Source organism: Neophocaena asiaeorientalis, unplaced genomic scaffold, assembly GCF_003031525.2.
Source record: "Neophocaena asiaeorientalis asiaeorientalis breed wild unplaced genomic scaffold, Neophocaena_asiaeorientalis_V1.1 scaffold184, whole genome shotgun sequence".
Taxonomy (NCBI): Eukaryota; Metazoa; Chordata; class Mammalia; order Artiodactyla; family Phocoenidae; genus Neophocaena; species Neophocaena asiaeorientalis.
In genome coordinates, this window is record NW_020185325.1 from 1,674,926 (window position 1) to 1,697,230 (window position 22,305).

At 39.7% G+C, this 22,305-nt stretch overlaps 1 protein-coding gene across 1 annotated transcript in view; it reads right to left on the reverse strand.

Moving 5' to 3' along the window:
- Window positions 1-228: 228 nt before the first annotated feature.
- HAPLN1 (hyaluronan and proteoglycan link protein 1) overlaps window positions 229-22,305 on the reverse strand; it is a 69,188-nt gene continuing 47,111 nt past the window's right edge. The window contains exons 3-5 of the mRNA XM_024734363.1: window positions 10,062-10,433; window positions 2,646-2,948; window positions 229-668 (exon numbers count right to left, since the gene is read on the reverse strand). Coding sequence (XP_024590131.1) covers window positions 379-668; window positions 2,646-2,948; window positions 10,062-10,433 — 965 coding nt within the window. The 3' untranslated portion in view covers window positions 229-378. The remainder of the gene's footprint in view (window positions 669-2,645; window positions 2,949-10,061; window positions 10,434-22,305) is intronic.

A 22,305-nucleotide genomic window follows, 5' to 3' on the forward strand; every position in this document is an offset into this window, starting at 1 on the left:
ACAAATGTGTAAAATTTGTGCTTGTGGCAGCTGCTACTCTGAGTAGCTTTACTTTCCTTAATTTAATCCTAGCAATCCTTAAGCTATTGCATGCCCCGATCATGAAAGGATACTTCGTTGAGATGATGTAGCCTAAACGGTTTGGCTCTAAAGCCTCCTTATGTAGTGCTTCCCTTAAAATTATATTAATTTATAATATATATTGAATGATAGCTTTACAAAAACAAATTAATGAATTGGTCTTTATGAAAATGACTTTACAGTAAGTAAAAAAGGGTTATCACAGTTTTGGTAACTTGCATGAGTTCATACTGAAAAAAAAAACAACCTTTCACATGTTCTTAATGACTTTAAAACTGACGTGCTCTAGGGGCACGCTCAGTTGTATGCTCTGAAGCAGTAGACACCATACAGCTTATGCTTTTTATCTGGGAAACCCACGAAGCGCACTGCAGCCTCAATAGGACTGCAGCGCCTTCTTGGCCTAGAGATGGGGTAGCGGACACTGCCGTCCGCCATCCAGCCTGCATCGCAACGGTCATATCCCAGAAGTTTCCAGGCAGCGAATATCTGGCCCACTTTAGCAATCTGAGCACCGTCATTGAGACAAGCCTGCACCGCTTCGTCGTAGGTCAGCTTGGTGGGGTGGATCAGGTAGTAAAATCGGCCTGTGGAGAAAAGGAGAGAGGGTCAGTGGGCCTGTCTGTGGCTCAGCCCCACAGAGGTGGAAGGAGCCCTAAATAGAAGTGTTTCTCAGTGAAGGGGGATATGGAGCAGTGTCTGTAAAGGTTCTGAAACACAGGATTGTCAGTTAAATGTAGTGCCCCTAGGTTGCTCTCCATTAAATTAGTTTTTTCCTTGCCCCTTAATGTCAGACATGCCCTTTTAGAGCTGTAAAAAAGAAAAGGGAAATGACAGGTCTCTTTTAGCTAATTAGTGGCAAAAAGGGCCCTTCTGTGGCACTAGAGAAGACAGAATTCCATGTTAAAAGCAAGAGCTATTTAAATTCTAGCTGTAGCAAGACTGAAGCCCAGCACAAGTTTCTAGAGAGGCAAAATTTGAATGTGAAAGGATCAAAAAACATTCCTGACAGAAAAGTCCATTTAAAAATAATCAAAAGCCCTCAAGTCCTTTTCATTACAGGTATCAATAAGACATTATTCTTATTCAAAGACTACAGTATGAAAATGCAAAACATACAGGAAGTCACTTGCCATAAATAATATAGACTCAGAATGTGAACTCAGTCTGTTCACTCACTAGCAAAGAGGATGAAGTTAGTTATTTTTTTCAATTTCCCTCTGTGGGAGCTTTGACACCTAACCATTTCTTGATTTTACAAGAAAGAGCAAGTTAGTCTCAACCACTAATTCAATTGTGTTAATTACTGAGATTCCTTCAATTTGTATCAAATATGCATGAAATGTATAAAATACGACATCAACTGACTAAAGTGATACCCATCAGTGCAAGATTTTCTCAGACTTTTAGTTTCCGGCAGAATAGAATCAGACTGTCTAACCTGATTACACATTGTAATGTGATACCCTCCTGCCTCTCTTTAAATACAGATGATTGAAGTCTAAATTAATGCTTGCCTGTTCTTTCTAGACTAAGAGGATATGACTTGGAGAAAGGGCAGCCGTCACGGGAACATTAATAAGAGGGTTAGTTCTATCATCTGTAGCTGAGGCCGGCAAACTACAGCGCATGGGTCCAGTGAGGTTTTATTAGAACACAGTCACACCCATCTGTTTAATATTGTTCATGGCGGCTTTTGTGTTATAACGTATAAAGCTACATGGAGTGGTTGCAACAGAGACCATATGGCCCACAAAGCCAAAAATATTTACTGTCTGACCCTTTACAGAAAGTTTGTTGATCCCTGATTCCTTGCTGTTTTTGCCAAAGCATGTCACCAGGCACCTGAAATATAAAATAATGGGGCCAGGGCCGCACGCGTGATTTAATGCTTTACTGTGTCATCTTAAAATTCTTAATAATTGTTTAACAAGAAGCCCACGTTTTCATTTTGCACTGGGCCCTACATGTTACATCACTGGTTCTGGAAGGAGCAAGATAGGGTTGGGAGCTGTGTCACATTCAATGAGTCAGTCATCAACACAGATACAACCTGGATCTCTCACTTCTGCTTTCACCTCCAGTGTTATTTCTACTTAATTTTCTTGCAAAGGTCTCTTTATCCTGAGCCCTCTATCAGAGAGATAATGCTCTCTCTTTATCCTAAGCTTTGCTGATCATCTATGAATAAATTGACATTGTAATTTAGAGAAGAAGACCGTGACACAGATGCCATCCTTACTTCAGTGGAGAGGTCTGTATCCCATGGAAGGCACACAGTGGCAGCATCATCTTTGGCAGTAAGAAAAAGACTCCGTACAACATGACAGTTAAACTATTTCATAATAACAGTTGGATGCAATAAAACCAAAGAATCATGGAAATATGTACTTTTGCTTGATGTCTTTGGATTTTAAAAAATTAAGAATTTCTTGTATCTGGAGCAACACTTCAAAGCTTTTTTTCTTTTTTTTTTAAGTAGATAAGATTAAAAGTTTAATGTCACATCATAGTATGTATTGGTCTCTGGGATAGGAAACAAGGCAGTATGGTTAATATCTTACCATTGAAGTTGGATGTAAAACAGAAGACGTCATATCTGCTTTTATCTTTGTCCCAAAACCCATAGTTCCTGACTCCGGGCACTGTGTTCTGGCCTCCGCAGGGTTCTCTGGGTTTTGTGATGGGATACTGTACAGACCCATCACTGAGCCAGCCAGCATTGCACCAGTCCAGCCCACCCCTCCAGGCATCGTACAGCTGGTCAAAGGAGGCGATCACAGCATCCTGGTCCAGACAAGCCTGCTGTGCCTCGTGAAAATTGAGATTGTAGCGCCCCAGTCGTGGAAAATAAGGAAATACCACACCTGTCCGAAGGAGAAGGCAAGGAATCGTTAGTGGCACAAATCCCACTTGAGTGGGGAAAAACATAATAGAATCTCCATCAGATGAAGAAGCAGTTTTTGTTCAACTTGCAGTGTTTTCTCATGGTCCCATTTCCCTTCAAACAACCTCTCAGCTCTGAGCATCTCACAGTTAGCTCTTTGGTCTGGTAACTTCAGTGATTTACCTCTTTTGCTAAGAGTTCAGCTCAGTCCTCACAATTCTCCTTTCCGAAACGATGCGTCTGCAGATTATAGTTTCCAAATAGCGCTCCCTGAGAACTTACCTATTGCATATCTGACAACAACATAATTAAGCGGTCTTATTTCATATTAATAAGGTAACTTTTTACAGGGAGGCACTTCCGTAAAAAACATCGTGGCTCTCTTATCTGTTTCAACTTTTAGTGTAGTTCTTAATCTTATTTAATTCTGTCCTTGAACAATGTGACTAAAATAAGAGCTTTCGTTTTTAAAATGTTTCCATCACTATTTTTCAGTTTCTGTATTCATGTATTGCAAACTGAAACTAAGCTTTTAAAAACATTTTTATTGCAAATAGGAAAAAAACAAAAGCTTCCAGAAGCTTGTCCTGTGCAAGGTAGGTACAAAATAGACATCTGTCAAAGTTATTGCCAAAGAATTAAATATTTCAGAGGACAAAAACCCTTAGTATATGTAAACAGTGTGACTTGGCACTTGACTTTGGGAAGATGCAACAGCTTTCCAAAAGCATTTCTTTCCGTCAGAGAATCATGGGAGATGTCTGAGCTGTTTCACAACTTTCTGCACAGTTTCTTTAAAGGGTAAGGATTGCATCATAAGAAAGCAAAGTTATATCATTTGCTGGACTTTATGAAGGACCACTATCAAAATGTCTCTCCCATGGTTGCTAAAAGACAATTAATTTCAAGTGATTGTTCAAGGCTTTGCCTTGAATTTTTAAATATAATTAAAAATAATTCATATTTTAGTGTGTGGAATGTAAAAAACTGTCTGCGGACGCGGTCATTTGGTGGACTATACCAAATGTGCTATTTTATGAGGCTGCAGACCCTATACAAGATGGATGCACAGTCCACTAACAGTGTAACCGGTACACAGGAAATGTATTCTTTTAGAAATTGTCCTGGAAGACTCTACAAGAAGAAATTTCAGTAGCCTAAATCAAGTCACATCCACTGAAAGTCTCTGCTGGACATGTTTGTCCCTGTAGGGCAGTCCAGCTGGCACCATCCGCTAGAGGCAGAGATCCAGGAAGGCTTCCTGATCTCATCCTGCCTTCTCAGGTTCTTGGCTGAAGGATCTGTAAGCTGAATCGGAGCCAAAAGTAAGGAGGAAAAGACTCCCTTCGTTGCCTTTGCCCCCTGCAGCAGTGGGCGGAATGGAGGTGGGGAAGGCCTGAAGATGACTCCTTCTAAGAAGGGCTGTGACCAGGCAGCCAGCTAAGACTCAGTCAGCACTGGGAAGGAGCTGCTCTGGTGCTCTCCGTCCCCTCATGCCTTCCATCCTCTTTCTCAGTAACCCCAGGAATGCCAGTGAAAAGGAAAATACTTAATTTGTCCAGTAGAGGTTTCCTTGGCAGCTAGACCTTAAGTGAGAGAAAATCTCAAAGTATTTAAACCAAAATTCAACCATTTAGGTTGAATTACATTTCTCAAATAGCTCAAGATGGTAACAGTGGAGAATGTAGACTCTTTTAATTTATAATAATTTTAAAGACCTAGACAACCTCTCAGTCTAAATTCACCAGACTGTGTTTGGTGGACTCCCATAGGCATTGTGAAAATTTTTTCCTTAGTAGTTTGTCCTTGATTAACCACTGAGTTATGTTTGATTCAGTTCCAAATCCAGTGTAATATATTTCTGAGTTCCTTTCAAATTTAACATAATTTCATGCAATCATTACTCAAAGTCAAAGTGAAACCCTATATTAAAATTTTACTATTTTTCAATTGTAAGAATAAATGATCAACTTAGAGTAACTCAAAAGATTTACTTAGCAGATTTTAATTAATGGTTGATGATGCTGGAAAGAACACATTCCAAGTAAATCAAGGTCAATTTCTGTGGTCCCACCAACATTTTAAAAGTTTCACTGTATTGTACACATTTGGTGCATACGTTTCAACAATCAAATGTTTCGTGCAAGTGTGGGCATTTCTGGAACTGCATGTTTCTTAGTATTTTATTTATTTGCTCCTTTTACTTTTAGCTAGTTAAGATGTCAACATCTAAGACTATAATTACAGAAACCTTCTTGGCTCTGTGGAAAAAAGTGCAATCCCTACAGCTGAATTATGGAGCAAATGGTGATTGCTTTCATCCGGCATTACAAAAATAAGAAAAGTTAAACTTTCATGGGTGAGAAAGAAGGGTATATGATTATTTTCCAAATATGATTATTTTATACTTATATGTCAAAATATAATCAGAAGCTCTTTTCCATGAAGGGCTGGTATGCATCTCTAAAAAGGGGATTAATAAGGAAGATACCTCACATGGAAAAGAATAATATCAAATGATGTGGGTAGTTTAGTCAACTGAAATGTTTTAAAAACACATTCTTTAAGACTTACAATTGTACAGACCAGTTCATCCTAGTGGTTGGCAAATATCAACTTGTTGGATAAATGAAAGGTTTTCATGCCATGGTACGTATAAAAGCTTAAGGAAATTTCAGTAACTGCACAAAGTAAAGATTTTTAGTAATAAAAAGGTAGAGACCATGCAGAACAATTTTACCTTCTTCAGTGCCTCTCAGAGTACCTTTCAGTGCTATGTACATATCTGAAATTAGCTTTCTATTTCTAAAAGTTCTCAGACTATATTTTTGTGTATTTGGCCCCATTTTCATCAATGGAAGACCAATACAGTGGAAGATTGGAAGCACAAATATGTTTTTCATATTATCTATATGTTTATTGATTGCGCAAATGAATTCTGTATCGGGCTACTCATGAACGTCTAGTGACACTCTCCTTGTTATATTCACATAAGGCTTGTCTTTTGCCGGGTGTTGTTTCTAGCAGTGTAGGCAATTTGGTAGTAATCAGAGGGCTTTACCCTATCCAAGAGGCTATATGAAAAAAAGTTGTGTTTCCACAGCTAATTCCAACTCATAGTAGGTCAGTGTTTCAAAGGGTTTACTTTTTTTTTAATCAGTGTGATTTGAAAAACAGATCTTAAAACACAAATAAGAGCAAGGCATTGCACTCAGTACTCTAGGGTACCTTGAGTTTGGAGTGTGGCCTATTTCGGCAAAGAGTCTAGGATTTGATACATATACTATGGGTATATAAATTTGAATCCAAGACAGAATAAAATCTTATAAATACAAACCATACAATTTGGGCATCTTGAAGAAGAACGATGTTTTTCTAATTGGGAAAATTCTTTGAAGCACATAGCATTTAATCTGGTATTAAAGGGCCAATATGATTAAAGGCATTGTACAATTACAGTTGGAAAGGCAGCTTAATTATGACCTTCAAAATGATACGCTTCCCTGGTCTTATTTATGCATGTTAGAAGATTGACAAGGAGCTTGAGTGCAACTTGCTGATTGGTAGATGGTCCACATGTTGAAGTATATATAGATAAAATAATGTCTTGAGATTTTCTGGAAGATTATTCATTGGGGGTGGGAGTAAATAAAGCAAGATAAAATAAGATTGGCTATATCATGACATTTTTTGAAGCTGGTGATATATAGAGATTCATTATACTAGTCTTTCTACTTTTCCGAGTGTTCGAAATTGGCTATAATAAAAAGTTAAAAATTTTTATCCCACCCTGTTGCCATGCTGAGCCTTAAACCAGTCAAGGCGGATGCTGTCTGTGGCATCTGTTATTCACATTTTGGCCTTTGAAGAGTTTCTCCCTCACACCTGTGATGCCCTCTTTCCCACTTTGTCATGCTCTCTACCCCTTGAAAGAACCAGGTGCACCTTTCATGGTCCAAATCAAATGTCTCTTCCTTTCCACCGCCTTCCATTGCATGCAGGCTTTTTTGTATTTGAAAGTGTAAACCCATTGTATCAAACATTAACTCACCTATAAGCTATTTACTGAGCACTTACTTTGTTTTGGCACTTGACTGCCTCAAGTAGATCCTATTTAGCAGGGGAAGACGGACAATTTGCAAATTTTACAAAACAAAATGTGATTAGAATTACAATGGAAATCTATAGACAGTGCCCTGAGAACATCATAGCTGGGGGTGGAAGGGGAGGGCTCAGGGTAGAGTTGATCTTTTCTTTTTTAAAAAATAAATTTATTTATTTTTGGCTGAGTTGGGTCTTTTTTGTTGCGTGTGGGCTTTCTCTAGTTGTGGCGAGCGGGGGCTACTCTTCGTTGAGGTGCGCGGGCTTCTCATTGCAGTGGCTTCTCTTTGCGGAGCAGAGGCTCTGAGCACACAGGCTTCAGTAGTTGCAGTGTATGGGCTCAGTAGTTGTGGCGCATGGGCTCTAGATTGCAGGCTCAGTAATTATGGCGCAGGGGCTTAGTTGCTCCGCGGCATGTGGGATCTTCCCGGACCACGGCTCGAATCTCTGTCCCCTGCATTGGCAGGCGGATTCTTAACCACTGCACCACCAGGGAAGCCCCTGATCTTATTCTTGAAGGAATATATTTTCTCCAGTTCAGAAATGAATTCACGTATATAATGTTAAATATGGAAATGTCAGTTGTTTCAAGGCAGAGCCTCTGGGTAATGACTGCTTCTGCCCTTTTTATAGTACACAAGAAAGATGGAAAAACATTCTTTGCAGTGAGAATGGGCACACCAATTAATGAAGTATGACCAAAGGACAGTCCCTAAGTCATCTCCCAAATAACTTTGGGGCCTTTGAGAATCTTGAGAAAACTTCAGAAGAACTGAGGCTGTCAGACACCACTGTCTCTCTGAAACCTGTATTTTTTCCCGTTCCAACAGAAACTTTCTCCTTCCTGCAAACTCCCAGATCATAGTAGATAAAAGCATAGACTTCATTCAGTGCCCTTGGTATCAAATTCTAGCCCTAGCTCTTACTCCTAGCCATCTTATCTTAGAAAAGGAGCTTTCCCTAAGTTTCAGCTGTCAAGGGACATTACTGAAAGTGAGCAAAATAAATATGCATATGATTAGAACAATTTGTTTTACCTACTTACTTTACCAAATTCTACCTTATTTTAAAGTACTTACTTTTGAAAGTATCTTAGAATCTTTAATGGACTGTAAGATTGTTGAATGAAAGGAACCATGATTTGGAATTTTTTTGTTTCTCATGGTACGAAAACAGCACTTGTAAAAATATTTATCATTTATATTGGTTTCTTGGACACATTTACTTAGCTCATATATACGTATGTGCTATATGGTAGAGAAGTGTTATGAAAGCATGGAAAACATGGAGATTTGGGAGAGTGCAGAGCCTATGCAGGAAAAATTACTCTTCTTACAATTCCCCTTCAACACCTCTAATTGTGTCTTAAAGGAAGTCTCAGTTTGACCGTAGAGTGTATTATCTTCCAACACGTGTTAAATCTGCTTTTCAAGAAAAGGGAGAGCTGGCTTCCTGCTCAAAGCCACCAGCAAGCATGTATCCATTTATAATTAGAAATATCTTATGTTCACTGTACTTATTTTTATGGTTTCCTTGTATTTCTGGCAAGTTATACTGGTTTCTATTTATTTAAAAAATATTTTTAAATAAGTGTAGGGAGATAATAAATATGGCATGTGAATTAAGTTTAAGAAAAAGTAACTTAACAGATAATACGGTTCAACCTATTATTCATAGATTGGAAGCCAAGGTACAATAAGGATAAGTAACTTGCTCTGGTTACAAAACATATACTGACAAAGCTGGGACTAACATAAGCATCTTGATACTACTAGCGTCCAGTCCAGTGCCTGATGCCCCTTTGATAAAAGAAAGTGACCCTCAATTAATATTTGATGATTGACTGTCTTCTCTAAGCCAATTACTTTATTTCATCCTGAATAACGCCAATGTTCATGGATATGAAAGTGAATCAATAAAAACTCAAAGTATAAGGTGGCATGCAATCAGGAGCCAAGAACTACAACTAAGAGAGACAAGAGAAGGTCACAAAAATGAACTTTACAACATCAAGCAATGTATCAGATACATAAAGCTAATAAATCTGCATGCATTGGTGGCACTCTGTGGGATTCAGAAGGTCACATCTTCAATGAAATGCTAGTGTGCCAAACATATTTTTCCAAAAGCCACAAATCTGGCCTAGAATGTGGAAGGAGCTTCTAGCAAACACACACCGATAGTTTATATAAGGAAGGAAAGTCTTCTATTAATGCAGCCAAAATTTATCCTTCCATGTAAAGAGACACTGAAATTCATGAATAAAGGGTGTCTTGAGATACATGAGAAACTAAGGAGAGGCCTAAAGGGCTTTGGGCAGAGGGGAAACAGGATGGCATGGATACATTTTATTGTTTAGCTTTGTATACATTTTGATCTTTGAACCTACTGAATGTATTACATATTTAAGAAATAAAACTCCCCCCACAAAATGCCTTGACCATTTGGTATTCAGTGTCTAAGAGACTCTGGACCATTAAAAAAAATTACTTCTTTACAAGAATATTTAAATAAATCTAGAGTCTACTTTTTTGTTAAATTAAGTTTTCACAGTTATTTTACAAAATACAATTAAATGTATTTTAGTTAGCAGATGTCCTTCACAAAACTTGCCATTATTTTGAAACTGAGATAATTTTAGAAGCATAATAAAAAAGCCTCCACTCTGAATTTCTTCATAACTATGTAATGAGTTTTAAATTTTGAATGGCATAAGGCAGTTTCTGAATGTTGTTAATTCAGTTCCACTGCATGTTTCTCCTACTTGCAAATAGCTTCAAATTTGCATATAACCATTGTGTGTACATTTCAAATATGAAAGCTGGAATCATAGACAGATTGCAGATTACAAAAGAACAGAAAAACATTCTTTACATGGACTTTTGATTTCTCACATCAGCACTGTGGTAACCATTAGACATTACTTGTCATGAAAAAAAAAAGCAATGATTAATTATCATTCCTAAGTTTTACACGATTTATAGATACTTACCTTGTAAATCTAATGCTACCACAGCAGTATCATCTTCTAATCCTTCAATCACCTCACACTTGTATCTCCCATAATCCTCCAGGGTCAGGTCTGTGATCACCAGAGAAGCATCATTATCACTGCCTCCTTTCAGAAACACTCTACCCTGGTAGCCTCCATAGGTTTTCTTGTGGTATCCCATGGAAACAAAAACATCCACTTCCTTGAGGTAATCTGAAGTTAGCTTGGTCCACTTAATTCGGATTTTGTGGGTTCCTGAGCCAAGTGCCGTAGGGTCTCGGTAAAATTTACATGGCAGTGTAATATTGCCACCTCTGTGTGAGAACACCTTGGCTTGTTCTGCTTCCACGAGTAGACGGGGGCCATTTTCTGCTATAATTGAAAAGAGAGAAAAAAAGGAAAGAACCATTAATATGCTTTTAGACTTTTTTATAATATGAAATATACTACCTACACAGGGTATCTGACAAAGAGTAGCATTGGCAATAAGCTTCTCTGCATTGTTGAGCAGTGATCTTTGAACCACATAGAAAGGTACCTTTAGTAACTAGAGGGCATCTACAAGGTAGTCATGTCTTTTAAGCTACTGAAAAAAGGAAGGATGTACATTGTAATCAATTAGAAATATTGGCTCTAATACTCTATAGTCATCTGAAGTTTGAAGATGTCATCGTAAATTCTATTTATTTTTCTTCTACAGTTAAATATCAAAAACGTAGAAACAAGACCAAGAGAAGTGACAGGGAACCATAACTATTTCATCAACATAAACCCAAAACGTTCAAGCTAGGTAAATTGATCTCTCCCCAGCTGAGCTTTCTGATACGGTAAGTCTGTATTGTATTTCTAGGAAAAGTATACGGCAACATGATTAACTTTCATTGTACTGTTCTGGCCAAAGAATTAGAATGTCCTCCCATCTCTGGCTTCAGTTCAAATATACACCTGCGATATGCCGTTCTGGAGCATTTCAAGCAACATGCATGTATTATTTTCACACAAAGGCCAGACATCAGAAAGGTATTTTTAGTGAGTGCTTTTTAAAAAACTCCAGATTTTGAAATATATTCCTCAAACCTTGGGTGTTAAAAGTGTATCCAAAGTTATATTTATTTTCTAATTAACCAGATAATTATGTTTCTTTATTCCCTTAAATCTCCTTCTACACCCCCCACTGTATCTTGGTTTACAGAATCCTCTCGCTTTGCTTCTGCCTTGCCATGCCTCACCCTTTCGCTTCCCTCCTCCCTCCTCCAAGGACTTTACTGCCTTCCTGGGAGCACTGTGATATTCCTAGCCTGCCAAGTCAGCTCGGCCCCAGGCCTCTGGAGAGCCAGCTGTTATTTTCAGATCTTGGCTCTCTCTGGGGTTTCCCCTGGTTCGCTCGTTGCGCTTTTGACCTTGACAAGGTCTCTTGAGGATGTGCAAGCTTTGAAAATGAGAAAGCGATATAAGAATTCCTGGACACACATACCTCATCCACACACAGCTCTCAAAGGCTGCCAAAGCTGTCTTTCAAGCAGCCCTTCCTGCTTTAGGCTGGAGGTTCTGAATAAACCTTGGTCACGAATCGTTAACGATAGTACACAGGTCATCAGGAGGAGTTGCAAGTGATCTCCAGACAAACCTCAAAACTTAGTTATTTAATGGCGCATGTAGGATTCAGATTTTAAAATAAAGGGTCCAAGAATAGACAGTGGTTATATGTTTATCATAGAGCAATCAAAATTCGTATTAAAAAATGAACATATTTATGTCAGCCCCAGTCCTCCGAAACTGAACAGTTGAACCACTTTTAAAGCCATCAGTGCCCCTACTTTGAATAGATCATAAACTGAGGATAATGGCTTAAGTAAAATGAATCACAAATCCAGCTCATTAAGCATTTCCTTTAGATTCTCTTCTTTATCTTCTTATTTAGGCCCATAGAATCATAAGACATAAAAGGTAAATGTATCCAACTCTACCCTATGTAGAATATTCCCCCTGCAATATCCCCAGGAACTGCATCCATGTTTTACCTAAATATTTGTAGTATCTTCTTTCTGGGAGGAGGAAAAGGTGCTGTTTAATAAGTCTGCTCAGCAATGCCTGAGGCCCTAGGGAACATGGATCTACCCACTACCTTGGGAGGACGCCTGAAGCTGGGCCTTCCCATGCTGGGACTTGAGTTTAGACAAGACATGAGGCCTTCAGAAAGTTGCAGTTTCATGATTCTCTCAAGCTTTTCACTTTAAAGTCAAAACTAATGCCCAAATGCACTGGGCTAAAGGAGAGTTACAGTAGTTAGGAACATGGGCTTTGATGTGTCAGAGACCTTGTTCTAACCTCACCTCTTCAAGTTGCTAGCTCTGAATCCTTGAGCAAGGTGTGCAAGCCCTAAGCCCCAATTTCCTTACATGTGAACTAGGGAAAGTAATGTCTACTATGCATAGTTGACCTAATAGGCACATAAAGCACTTAAAATAATGGCTGACCCAAACTGTTCCTACTGCATAGTTTTCCCCCTGTATTTCTCCTATATGATACTGCCTAATATTGAGCATAATTTTGACATATATTAACCTTCCATGGTTCCACTTCCTTATAAAGTTTTTAACCATGTGGAGTAAAATAATACCTACAATGTGTTATATAGGAAACTTGGAAATTATTGTGTGGTTTAGCATAATCATAAGGTATTCCAGAATGAACACAAGGCCTGAGTGTTTTATAAATTAAAGAGTTAAAGCACAGATCAAAAGTCTTATACAAGAGACTGAAATTTCTAATTTTTTTCTGAGGTTAACTGTAAATCGTCTTGTATTTTAGAAGTATAAGCTTCTGATTTTTTTTTAGGTACTATTTTCTTATACTCTAGCATTCTGCATAGATGATGACTTATGTGGTATAATGTTGAGACCTAAGCAGACACCAAAAATCCATTGGCTTCCCACAAAATAATTTTTCTAACAAGTCTGCTAGAATGTATAAATTTCCACCATTCTTATTTTTGGGGCAACTGGGGTGTTGAGGTAGTAGATGCCACGAGGCCCTGGCTGAAATTCAAAGAACCCTAAGAAAGTTGGGTAATGTGTAACACTTTGAGTGACTGAGGGCCATTAACGTTCATTAACCTAAGTCCCCAACATGGCCTTTAGAACAATGTGTTTTATTAGCTTGTTTGCTTCTAGAAGCTCAACACTGCAGATTATACAGCATTGAGCATTGCTGGCGGGAGTGGCCTGTTGCAGAGCAGGTAAGATGTAGGAAAGAGCACTGGCCAGTGAGTCAGGAGCCCTGGGCTCTGTTGCAGGCTCTAGCAGGGCTTAGCTGTTTGAGTGACAGGTCTACATCATGAGAACATTGAGCTTAAGATTCATATCTGGCTCCCTATGGCAGGTTATCATGATAGGGATCAGCCAGGAAACACACTAAGAGGGAGAGGGTAGAGGGCTGGAACAAAGGGAGCCTATAATGCTGATGGCAAACTTTGCACAGTCTTGTCTAGAGTAATCTGATCATTGGGTTAAAAATGTGGATTGGTTTGAAATTAATGTTTAAGTCAAAACTGTTCAATCAACAGGGCAGTTGTAAAGCAAATCAAAAGATAAAAAGAAACCTTGATCATCAGAATGAGTATTGCTTATCCTTTTTTTTTTTTTAAATATTAACTAGAGAAAACCAAGCAGCATACATGTGCTCATTTTAGGGGGACTGAATTTTTTAAAAGTTCAGTCTGTAAGTTACAGGAATTTCATATTTTTATTAGTGAGTGTCAGTGACAGTGATGAAAGATTTGATGGCCTTCAAAGACCACAGTTGTCTCCAGGGGAAACAGCAGGGCTTCATTATTATTTTACAGTCTGCTGTGAAATCCAGAGGACATCATTCAGTTTCACCAAATGATGAAAGCAATTGCATGACCGAAAAGCTGATCGTTGTATCACTCTGTAATTTAGATGAAATCTTTTAAACAATAGGACAAAAACAATTTAGAAGTATGGTATTGGACTATTACCTATTGTTCTTAGTTCTATTAAAAGTTTAAACATTTGGGGGGGGGGCAGTTCATTGCCAAAGAAATAGAGGTAACAGAAAGAAAAAAAAAAAGAAAAAGGTGTTATGGGTCCAAGTTTGTCTTTTAAAAATAAATAAATTTTTGGATTGTACAAAATAACCAGTCTTGGTGTTGGTTACTTTCTCACTGGTGTATAGTGAAGGAGCCTCCAGACTTTTGGATTTCCTAGACCAATAAAATGTAAAAAGAACCCAAACAAACAAAACTGAGGAATATATTTAAGATGGTTAAACAAAGACAAAAAAATACTCCCCTCCCAAGAAAAAATTCTACCACCATCATTTGATTTCTTTATTGTGGTAAAATACACATAACATAAAATTTGCCATTTTAACCATTTTTAAGTGTGTGATTCAGTGGCATTAATTACTTTCACATTGTTGTGCAACTGAGGCAGGAGGTGGATGGGCCACAGGCCGAGCAGCTGGAGTTTGTCCCCTCTGGAGAGATACTTCAAGATGAAGATAACAGCGGGAGCGAGGAGAAGCTGAGCCTGCCCAGGTAAGAGGTACAGAGACCACATATTTTTCATTCTTGAGGTCAGGGAGACCTCCCCGACTACACCTGTGCAGAAAGGCTCCTCGGGTCAAAAAGGGAGGGAGTGCCACCCCATAGTAGGTGATGTCAACCTACCCATAGGCCTCTTCGCTAGAATCCATCCTGGCTGAGAGATACACACGCGTACAGGGGAGGACCCTGAGACAAACCAAAGATGGACTCAGAGCCAGGCAAAGCAAGATGATTGGCCAGAGGAAACCCAGAAGAAATGCCCCATGTAAGTGATTCAAACTACTACGAGGGTGCGAGTCTCTGTCTGAGTCCTTCAAGTGTGTGTGTGTGTCTATTCACACATATTCTTTTTCTTCCTAATAAACACTTTACTTGTTTCTCTACTTTCCGCCTCTTTGTGGAAGTTCAATTCTACAAAGCCGACAGGCCAGGGGCCTTGTCACTGGCCACTGGCCTTGGTGGTCTAGTGGCGAGGATTCAGCGTCCTCACTGCCTTGGCCTGACTTCAGTCTCTGGCCGGGGACCTGAAATCCTGCTTCAAGCTGCTGCAGGCCGAGGCCATCTGCGATCACAACCACCATCACCATCTATTTCCAAAACTTTTTCATCACTCCAAACGAAAAACTAATTCCTCCCTGACATTCCAAACTAGTAGGCAGACGCTCAAGCACCAGCTCCACGATGAGTCATTTGAAAATGCTGCACGAGGTTTTAAAGATAGTTCCTTATTTTTGTGGCATCTCTTATCACTTTGGTGGGTTGAGATGTGTAAGACTAACACTTTGGAAGCTGTTACTTCCTTTAGGATAGCCAACCTGCCCGATGATGAGCAACCAGGCTGGATTTGTATCCTTCTCATTGTGCTTACCACAGTCTACTGAAAACAGTCACTCTGTCTCCCTAGTCCACGTCCTGTTATATTGTTCCTCCAGCATCAAAATAGTGCCTGGCATGTGATAAGTGTCTGTGACTGAAATAGACGAATGCCTCCCAGAGGCTGTGCTCAGCTATGGCAGTAGACATAGATCCCTGTCCTTGCTTTATACCATATTGCTCTAAAATGAAAACACTTTATAAAAACAGGTAAAGATACATATTAAAGACACAATATTTAAAAAGAACATAATTTAGACATTAGTCTCTCATCTTACACATTACATTTGAGTAGGATACATAATTTAGGAAAAAATTATCTTACTCATTAATCTTTAACTGTTTATAATTACAGTCAGCCCTCTGTATCTGTGTGTGCCTCATTTGGGATTCAACCAATCAGAGATGGAAAATATTTGAAAACGACATTCCAGAAAGCTCTGAAAAGCAAAACTTCAATTTGCTTCTTGCCTATTTACATAGCATTTACATTGTATTTATAGCTATTTACATAGCAACATTTACATTGTTTTAGGTATTATAAGGGATGATGCCTGTAGGCTAGGTGCAAATACTGCAACATTTTATACAGGGGACTTGAGCATCTGAGGATTCTGGTATTGGAGTTGAGTCTTGGAACGAATCTCCAGTGGACACTGAGGGGCGACTGTGTTTTGTTTCCTTCAGACTGGAGTAAATCCCATTGTTCCCGGTGTTGCTCACTGGGAGCCAGAAGCTCCCGTCAGCGGTCTTGACTGTGCTGTGTCTTGTCAGCTTTGCATCAGAGATGTTTACAAGGACCCTCCCCTCTGCCCCTCTCTCTCTCCATCTAGTCTTTACTGTCCTTTCAGAGGGCTTTTCATTTATCAGAGACAGAGCTTTAGTTTCTTGCCCAGCTGTTCCTCAATGTAAAGACTCTGAGTCTCTCCTCTATGACTCAGCACTTCAGGAAGGGTGACCTGAAGAGGGCAGGAAAGAAGTTTTAAGGAGGATCCATGGCTGCCCTCTGCCCTCTACTACTTGACTTGGGTTTGAAATCCTGTTGTATTTATCCCTGGCCCATCTTTGCTTTTACCTGGAGTTCAAATGCTGACCTGAAGACCTATAAGAATATGTGTGCTTCTTACCATTTGTGTAACTTGGAAAGAAATATGTATACTTACATAAACTATATCTGAGGGAATCACTAGAAACCCATGAAACTAATAACCATGGTAGCCTGTGGAAAGAAAAGGTAGATGTCTGGGTCGAGAACTCCTGGGATATTTTCACTGTGTATACTCCCATATTTAAAAATTTTTGAACTGTGTGCACGTATCACCTGTACACACCCTAAGTAGAAATGGAATTAAAATATTAAAAATGGTTGAAAAAAATTAACAAAAAACTTAATTGACAAAGATAAACAAAAAACTTTCCCTAAAGTGTCTCTAGAAATACACACAAGAAGCTGGTAGAAGAAGCTCGTAGCCAGAATTGCAGTATATTGTTATAATTGCAAGATTATATTTCTGGAGAAGACCTATGGCTCTGTTAATAATAACAATGTTATATTTAGACAGGTCTTCAAAACGTGAAAATTTTACCTCGTTTTTTCAATTCCTTTAAGATACCACTGACAAAGGTACTGACTGTCTTCTAGTTTTGACTATAAAGGAAGAGTCCAAAGCTGAAAATAAGGTAAGTGAAGATTGCTCTTTGCTGTAAAGTGATTACTGCTGTTTCTCACCCTCTGTGACCCTGTCTTTTGGCCTCACAGGCTACAGGAACATACTCCTCCCAACACCCCTCCACCCTCTGCTGGGGCCTACCTGCTCTATAAACACTGTATAGTCATTGTGCCCTGCTTGTTGCTATCAATCTACAGCTGAACCAGATTACCTAGAATTGTGTTTCCAGTTTCCTTAAATGGTATGTGACCTGCATTATCTGATGTGATGTGCTGTGGAGCATTCCCTTAGGTATTGACCACATCTGGCTTCCTTCCTGTATGGTCAGACCACTCAAGATGGCTGTTCTCTTGCTTTCTGTACATCCCCTGCTCGACCAGTGCCTGCTTCACCTACTCCCTACTCTCATGACTCACCTTCCTACACAGTTGCCCCAGGCCCCAGCTAATAATTATTCTAGCTTTAGATCAGAACGTCTCCACCATGATAGCTTATCAAAGGGGTGGTGAGGGGTGTATTCCTCTTCTGGTTTCCCTGGTAACTGATGAACCAACCTGACATCAATTCCCCCTAAAAAGGGTAACCTCCCCTCTCCCTGGGGAGCTAAGACTGCAGCCAGGTCCTGCCTGCTCTCTGCCACACACAGTGGGGTGTCGCTCCAGGACCTTGCTTCAGACATGTAAGCTCCCCAATCCATTAAACTGTTGATGTCTCTGTTGCTGACTCTGGGCTCTTTCTTCAGTCTTGAAGCTGGGCAGGTACAGGGCTTGTAGGCCTGTGGGGTACAGCCCAACACTTGCCTTAGAGCTAAATTGATTCTGTGATGGGAGACAGCCCAACACCAACATATAGTGTTGTTTCGGGTGATGTTGATCATGAATGTGTACCATGTTATTATATCCAAGTTTCATAGTAAAAAATAAGGATAAGTGCTATCACTATTTTAGAGCCTGAAGGTTTTTTCAGGGACAGTGGAAACTTTTCTCCCCAGAGGATACTTTAGACAGATCTTTGCCGTATAAAAGGTGAGCTTCTTTGCTGGAAATGGGCATCAAGAGCCTCCAAGTAGTTCTAGGGCGTCCATTGAACGTAGTTCAAAAATCTGTGTTCTGAGACGTAAACCTGAAACTGGGTTACTATCTTGAAAAATATTGTCTCTTTTTAATTCCTTTTTCTTCATCTTTTTCAACCAGGAAGAAGTAAAGTGTGAAGAGGGTGTTTAGCTCTGTTCTACTAAATTCTTTGTGGCTTTTGTCTTTCCACATTCATTATTGTTTCATCTATTTTCGCAGCAGCTATAGTTTATTGGTTAAGCATGTGGACTGTGCCTCTTACCTGGTGTCACCTAACCTTTATGTGCTCAGTTTTCTCATCAGTAAAATGGAGTTAAGCCACCTTCTTTGCAGGGTTCTTGTGAGGGTTAAAGGACGTGATACGCTGAGAGCTTAGCCTAGTGCCTGGTACCCTGAGTGCCCAGTAAATATTGGCTGTTACTAGCAAACATTTACTGAGTGTCCAAAGTGTGCCGGGTATGCAAACCAGCTTCTGTCATCGACATTTTCTTCTTTCCTGTGCTCTTTCAGAAGACAGTTCCTAGAAAGTACTGATTCCTGAAAACTCGCATCTCATCAACTGATGATGATTTTCCTAATCTAGTGGTTCTTAATAGAATAGGAGCTCATTTCAGGACCACCACCTTAAAGCCTTTTCAAAAAAAAACCTGTATCTAATCCAGCTTCTTCCTGCTTCCTCCTCACTTTCCTTGGGGGTTCCAGTAAGTCTTCGGGGGCTTCCCTGGTGGCGCAGTGGTTGAGAGGCCGCCTGCCGATGCAGGGGACACGGGTTCGTGCCCCGGTCCGGGAAGATCCCACATGCTGCGGAGTGGCTGGGCCCGTGAGCCATGGCCGCTGAGCCTGTGCGTCCAGAGCCTGTGCTCCGCAACGGGAGAGGCCACAACAGTGAGAGGCCTGTGTACCGCAAAAAGAAAGTCTTCGTTTGGGTGTAGAGGTGGAATGTGTGTATTGGTAGCTGTCACCCCACCTTGCTCCTTGAACTGCCCTCCAGAATCACTATGGTGGCCTGAGGAAAAGTTTCTCCAAGGCTTGAGACCAAGTCTTTTTTTCATAGTGATTTGATTTCTTCTGGAACATAATTATATCAGTTGAATGGAATAAAATGGGAGCCGTTTTACCCACCGCTTCACTCAGAAGTTTTTCAGAGAAGGCTTAGATGGAGGCTGTATGGTTCCTGGTGGGTCAGGAGCAGAGGAATCAGCCTGCCTGAGTTTGAATCTCAGCTTTACCACTTATCAGCCATACGACCTGGGGCAAGCTACAGACCCTCTCTCAGCCTCAGTGAGGATAACCACCTTTATGTAGTGTGGTGGTGAGAGCTAAATGAGATGACCTAGGTAATGAAGTTTCTATTGTGTATCACACATAGTAAGTGGTTTTAAATGCTAATATTTATTTATCAGTATTATTGCCATTGGTTAAGTCCAATATAACTGGTCCCCAAACTTGAGACAGTCATACTAGCTTTGTCAACTCGGAGTTGTCTGCTCTTGCTAATAATTTTCAGAAGTTAAATTTATGCATGTTATCAAAGATTTGTGAGTAAAGAAATAGCATTTGATTTCTATTATTTTAGTCTGAGAAAAAAAATATCACAGATATAGAGAAATTAAGGAATACATTATAAGAAAATAAAATTTGAATGTTTTACTAATATAGTAAATGACAATCTTTGAAGAATCATACTTTCCAGGACTGTAATACAGACTTCTTTCAAAGGGTGTGGAGAAACTGAAACATTAGCACGCGTCATTCTTCTTCATTAGGCTGTAATTAACCACACAGTCCCTAATTATTAGAAGTGTGTTTTTATGTGGTGGGGGCTCAGATCTACTTGTCTCTGCTCAGACCATTTCCACGTTGTGGTAAAATGTAAGGTCAAGTTATCCATAATTTGCAGAAAGGACACTGTTGGTTTTATACATTGGTATGGTTAGTGTCTTCACTTAGTGTGAAAGATATCAAGATAGTACTATCCAGAGTCAGTACTGGAGGCAAAAGGGAACTTTTGATTCTTAATCAACAATCATGAATTGATAGCCTATAATGTGTCAAGTATTAAGTTTAGTGCTGAAACAAAACGAAAGGTAAGTCGAACACAAAAGCCCAGGTGGGCAAGGCTGAGGGAAAATGAAGGGAGCACCACGGTCTTGAGAACACAAGGAGTGAAAGGGACTGTACCATTGCTGGGTGCGCACACTCCATGCTCACGGGGAGCAGGTACTCGTTCCCACTGATGTTGTCCAATGGGAATGCAGGCTGAAAAGCAGCATGTCTTTGGATTTTTCAACAGATGCTAGAAATACACTTTTTTTTTTTTTGGCTGCACCTCGTGGCCTGTGGGATCCCGCTTCCCTGACCAGGGATCAAACCCCCGCCCTTACGCTCTTGGCAGTGAAAGCACAGAGTCCTAACCACTGGACCACCAGGGAATTCCCTAGAAATGCACATTTTAATGTGACTATCTCCTATTTTTAAATACTTGCAATTAATTTAGATTTAAAAAAAATGTTACCTGGGAAAAAAAATTACCACATATCAGCGATCAGGATTTAGACTCTGGGAAGTGAATATGTGACCTTTGAATCCTCTTTTATCCCACCTGTTGATGCTGAGGGTTTCTGAATTTCAGACCCGGGCGATCTCCTTGTCTCTGCTTGCATTTCCTCCTTCTCCTGTGATCTCATCTAGTCCCATGGCTATAAATGTTGATGTGCTGGTGATTCCAAAACTTTCTAGCAGTGTACTTTTTCCTGAGCTCCGAACCAGTAAATCCAACGACCTGCTGGTCATATATTGGATGCCAAACAAATAACTTGAGTCCTCCTGTCCTGCCCAGACTTGTTCTTCTCCCAGTCTTCCTCAATTCATTTTATGCCTCCGTCATCTGTCCATTTGTTCAAGCCAAAATCTAGCAGGTGTGTTTGATATGCCCCTTTCCCTTAATCCCTGCGTCTAGTCTGTCGGCAAGTGCTGCCATCTCTACCTCATTTTTTTTTTTTTCCAAATTGGTTCATCTCCATCCATCTCCACTGCTACCATCGTGGGCCACACCACCATGATTTCTCACCTAAACTACCTCAAGACCCTCCTAAAGGTCTCCTCACTTTTACTCTTGACCCACCATAATCCAGCAGTCACCTGGTCTTTTGTACATGTAAATCATATTACATCATCCCTTTGCTCAAAACCTTTTAGCCATTTTCAAGCACTTTTAGAATAAAATCTGAACTCTATACTCTGAACCAAATAAAAAGTACAATGGTCTCACTCATGCCTCCTCTTCCAGTCTCATCTTAAACCACACCCTCTCCACTACCAGGCTGAAGTCCCTTTAGCTTCTCTCTGGTTTGAAAATACCACATTTATTCCCATCTCAGAGAATTTGCACTTCCCATCTCAGAGAATTTGCACTTCCCATTCTTTCTACCTGGAATGCTCTGTCCCTGGGTTTTGATGTGACAGGCTTCTGCTCACTATTCAGAGCTCAGCCTACAGAGCTCCCCTCTATGGGGTTCATCCTACAGGCCCCTAGGGGCTCTCTCACAAGATTTTCCCCCTTAAAAACACTTTTATATTTATTGTTTATATGTTCATTTGTTTTTATTTATTCAATTACATATGCAAGCCAAATAAATAGTTATAAGAAAAGAGGCCAAAGCTTGGTTTTGGAGCACACTTTGATTTTAATATATTATGGGCAGCCTATAAATAACTGTTATATCATACATCTTTTAAAATAAGATATTCCATTTACATGGAAACATCTCTGTGAAGTATTAACATCCAATCAGCTTTTCAGTATTTTAAGCTAATTAAGACCCTTCATTAATGATTGTGTGATAAAAACAAGGCAAAGTGAGAACATAAAATAATCATACGCAAATTCTGGAGATTTAAAACCTTTCAGTATAATTTATGACAGTTTTCAAGAGAAAATAAGAATTGTTCATAACCCACATTATTCTAGGGAAGAAAACTTTAGAATTTTCCTCTCTATTCTTGAAAAAAGCAAAAAACAGAAAAGGAAAAAACCCTTGTGTGAGTGTTCATTATTT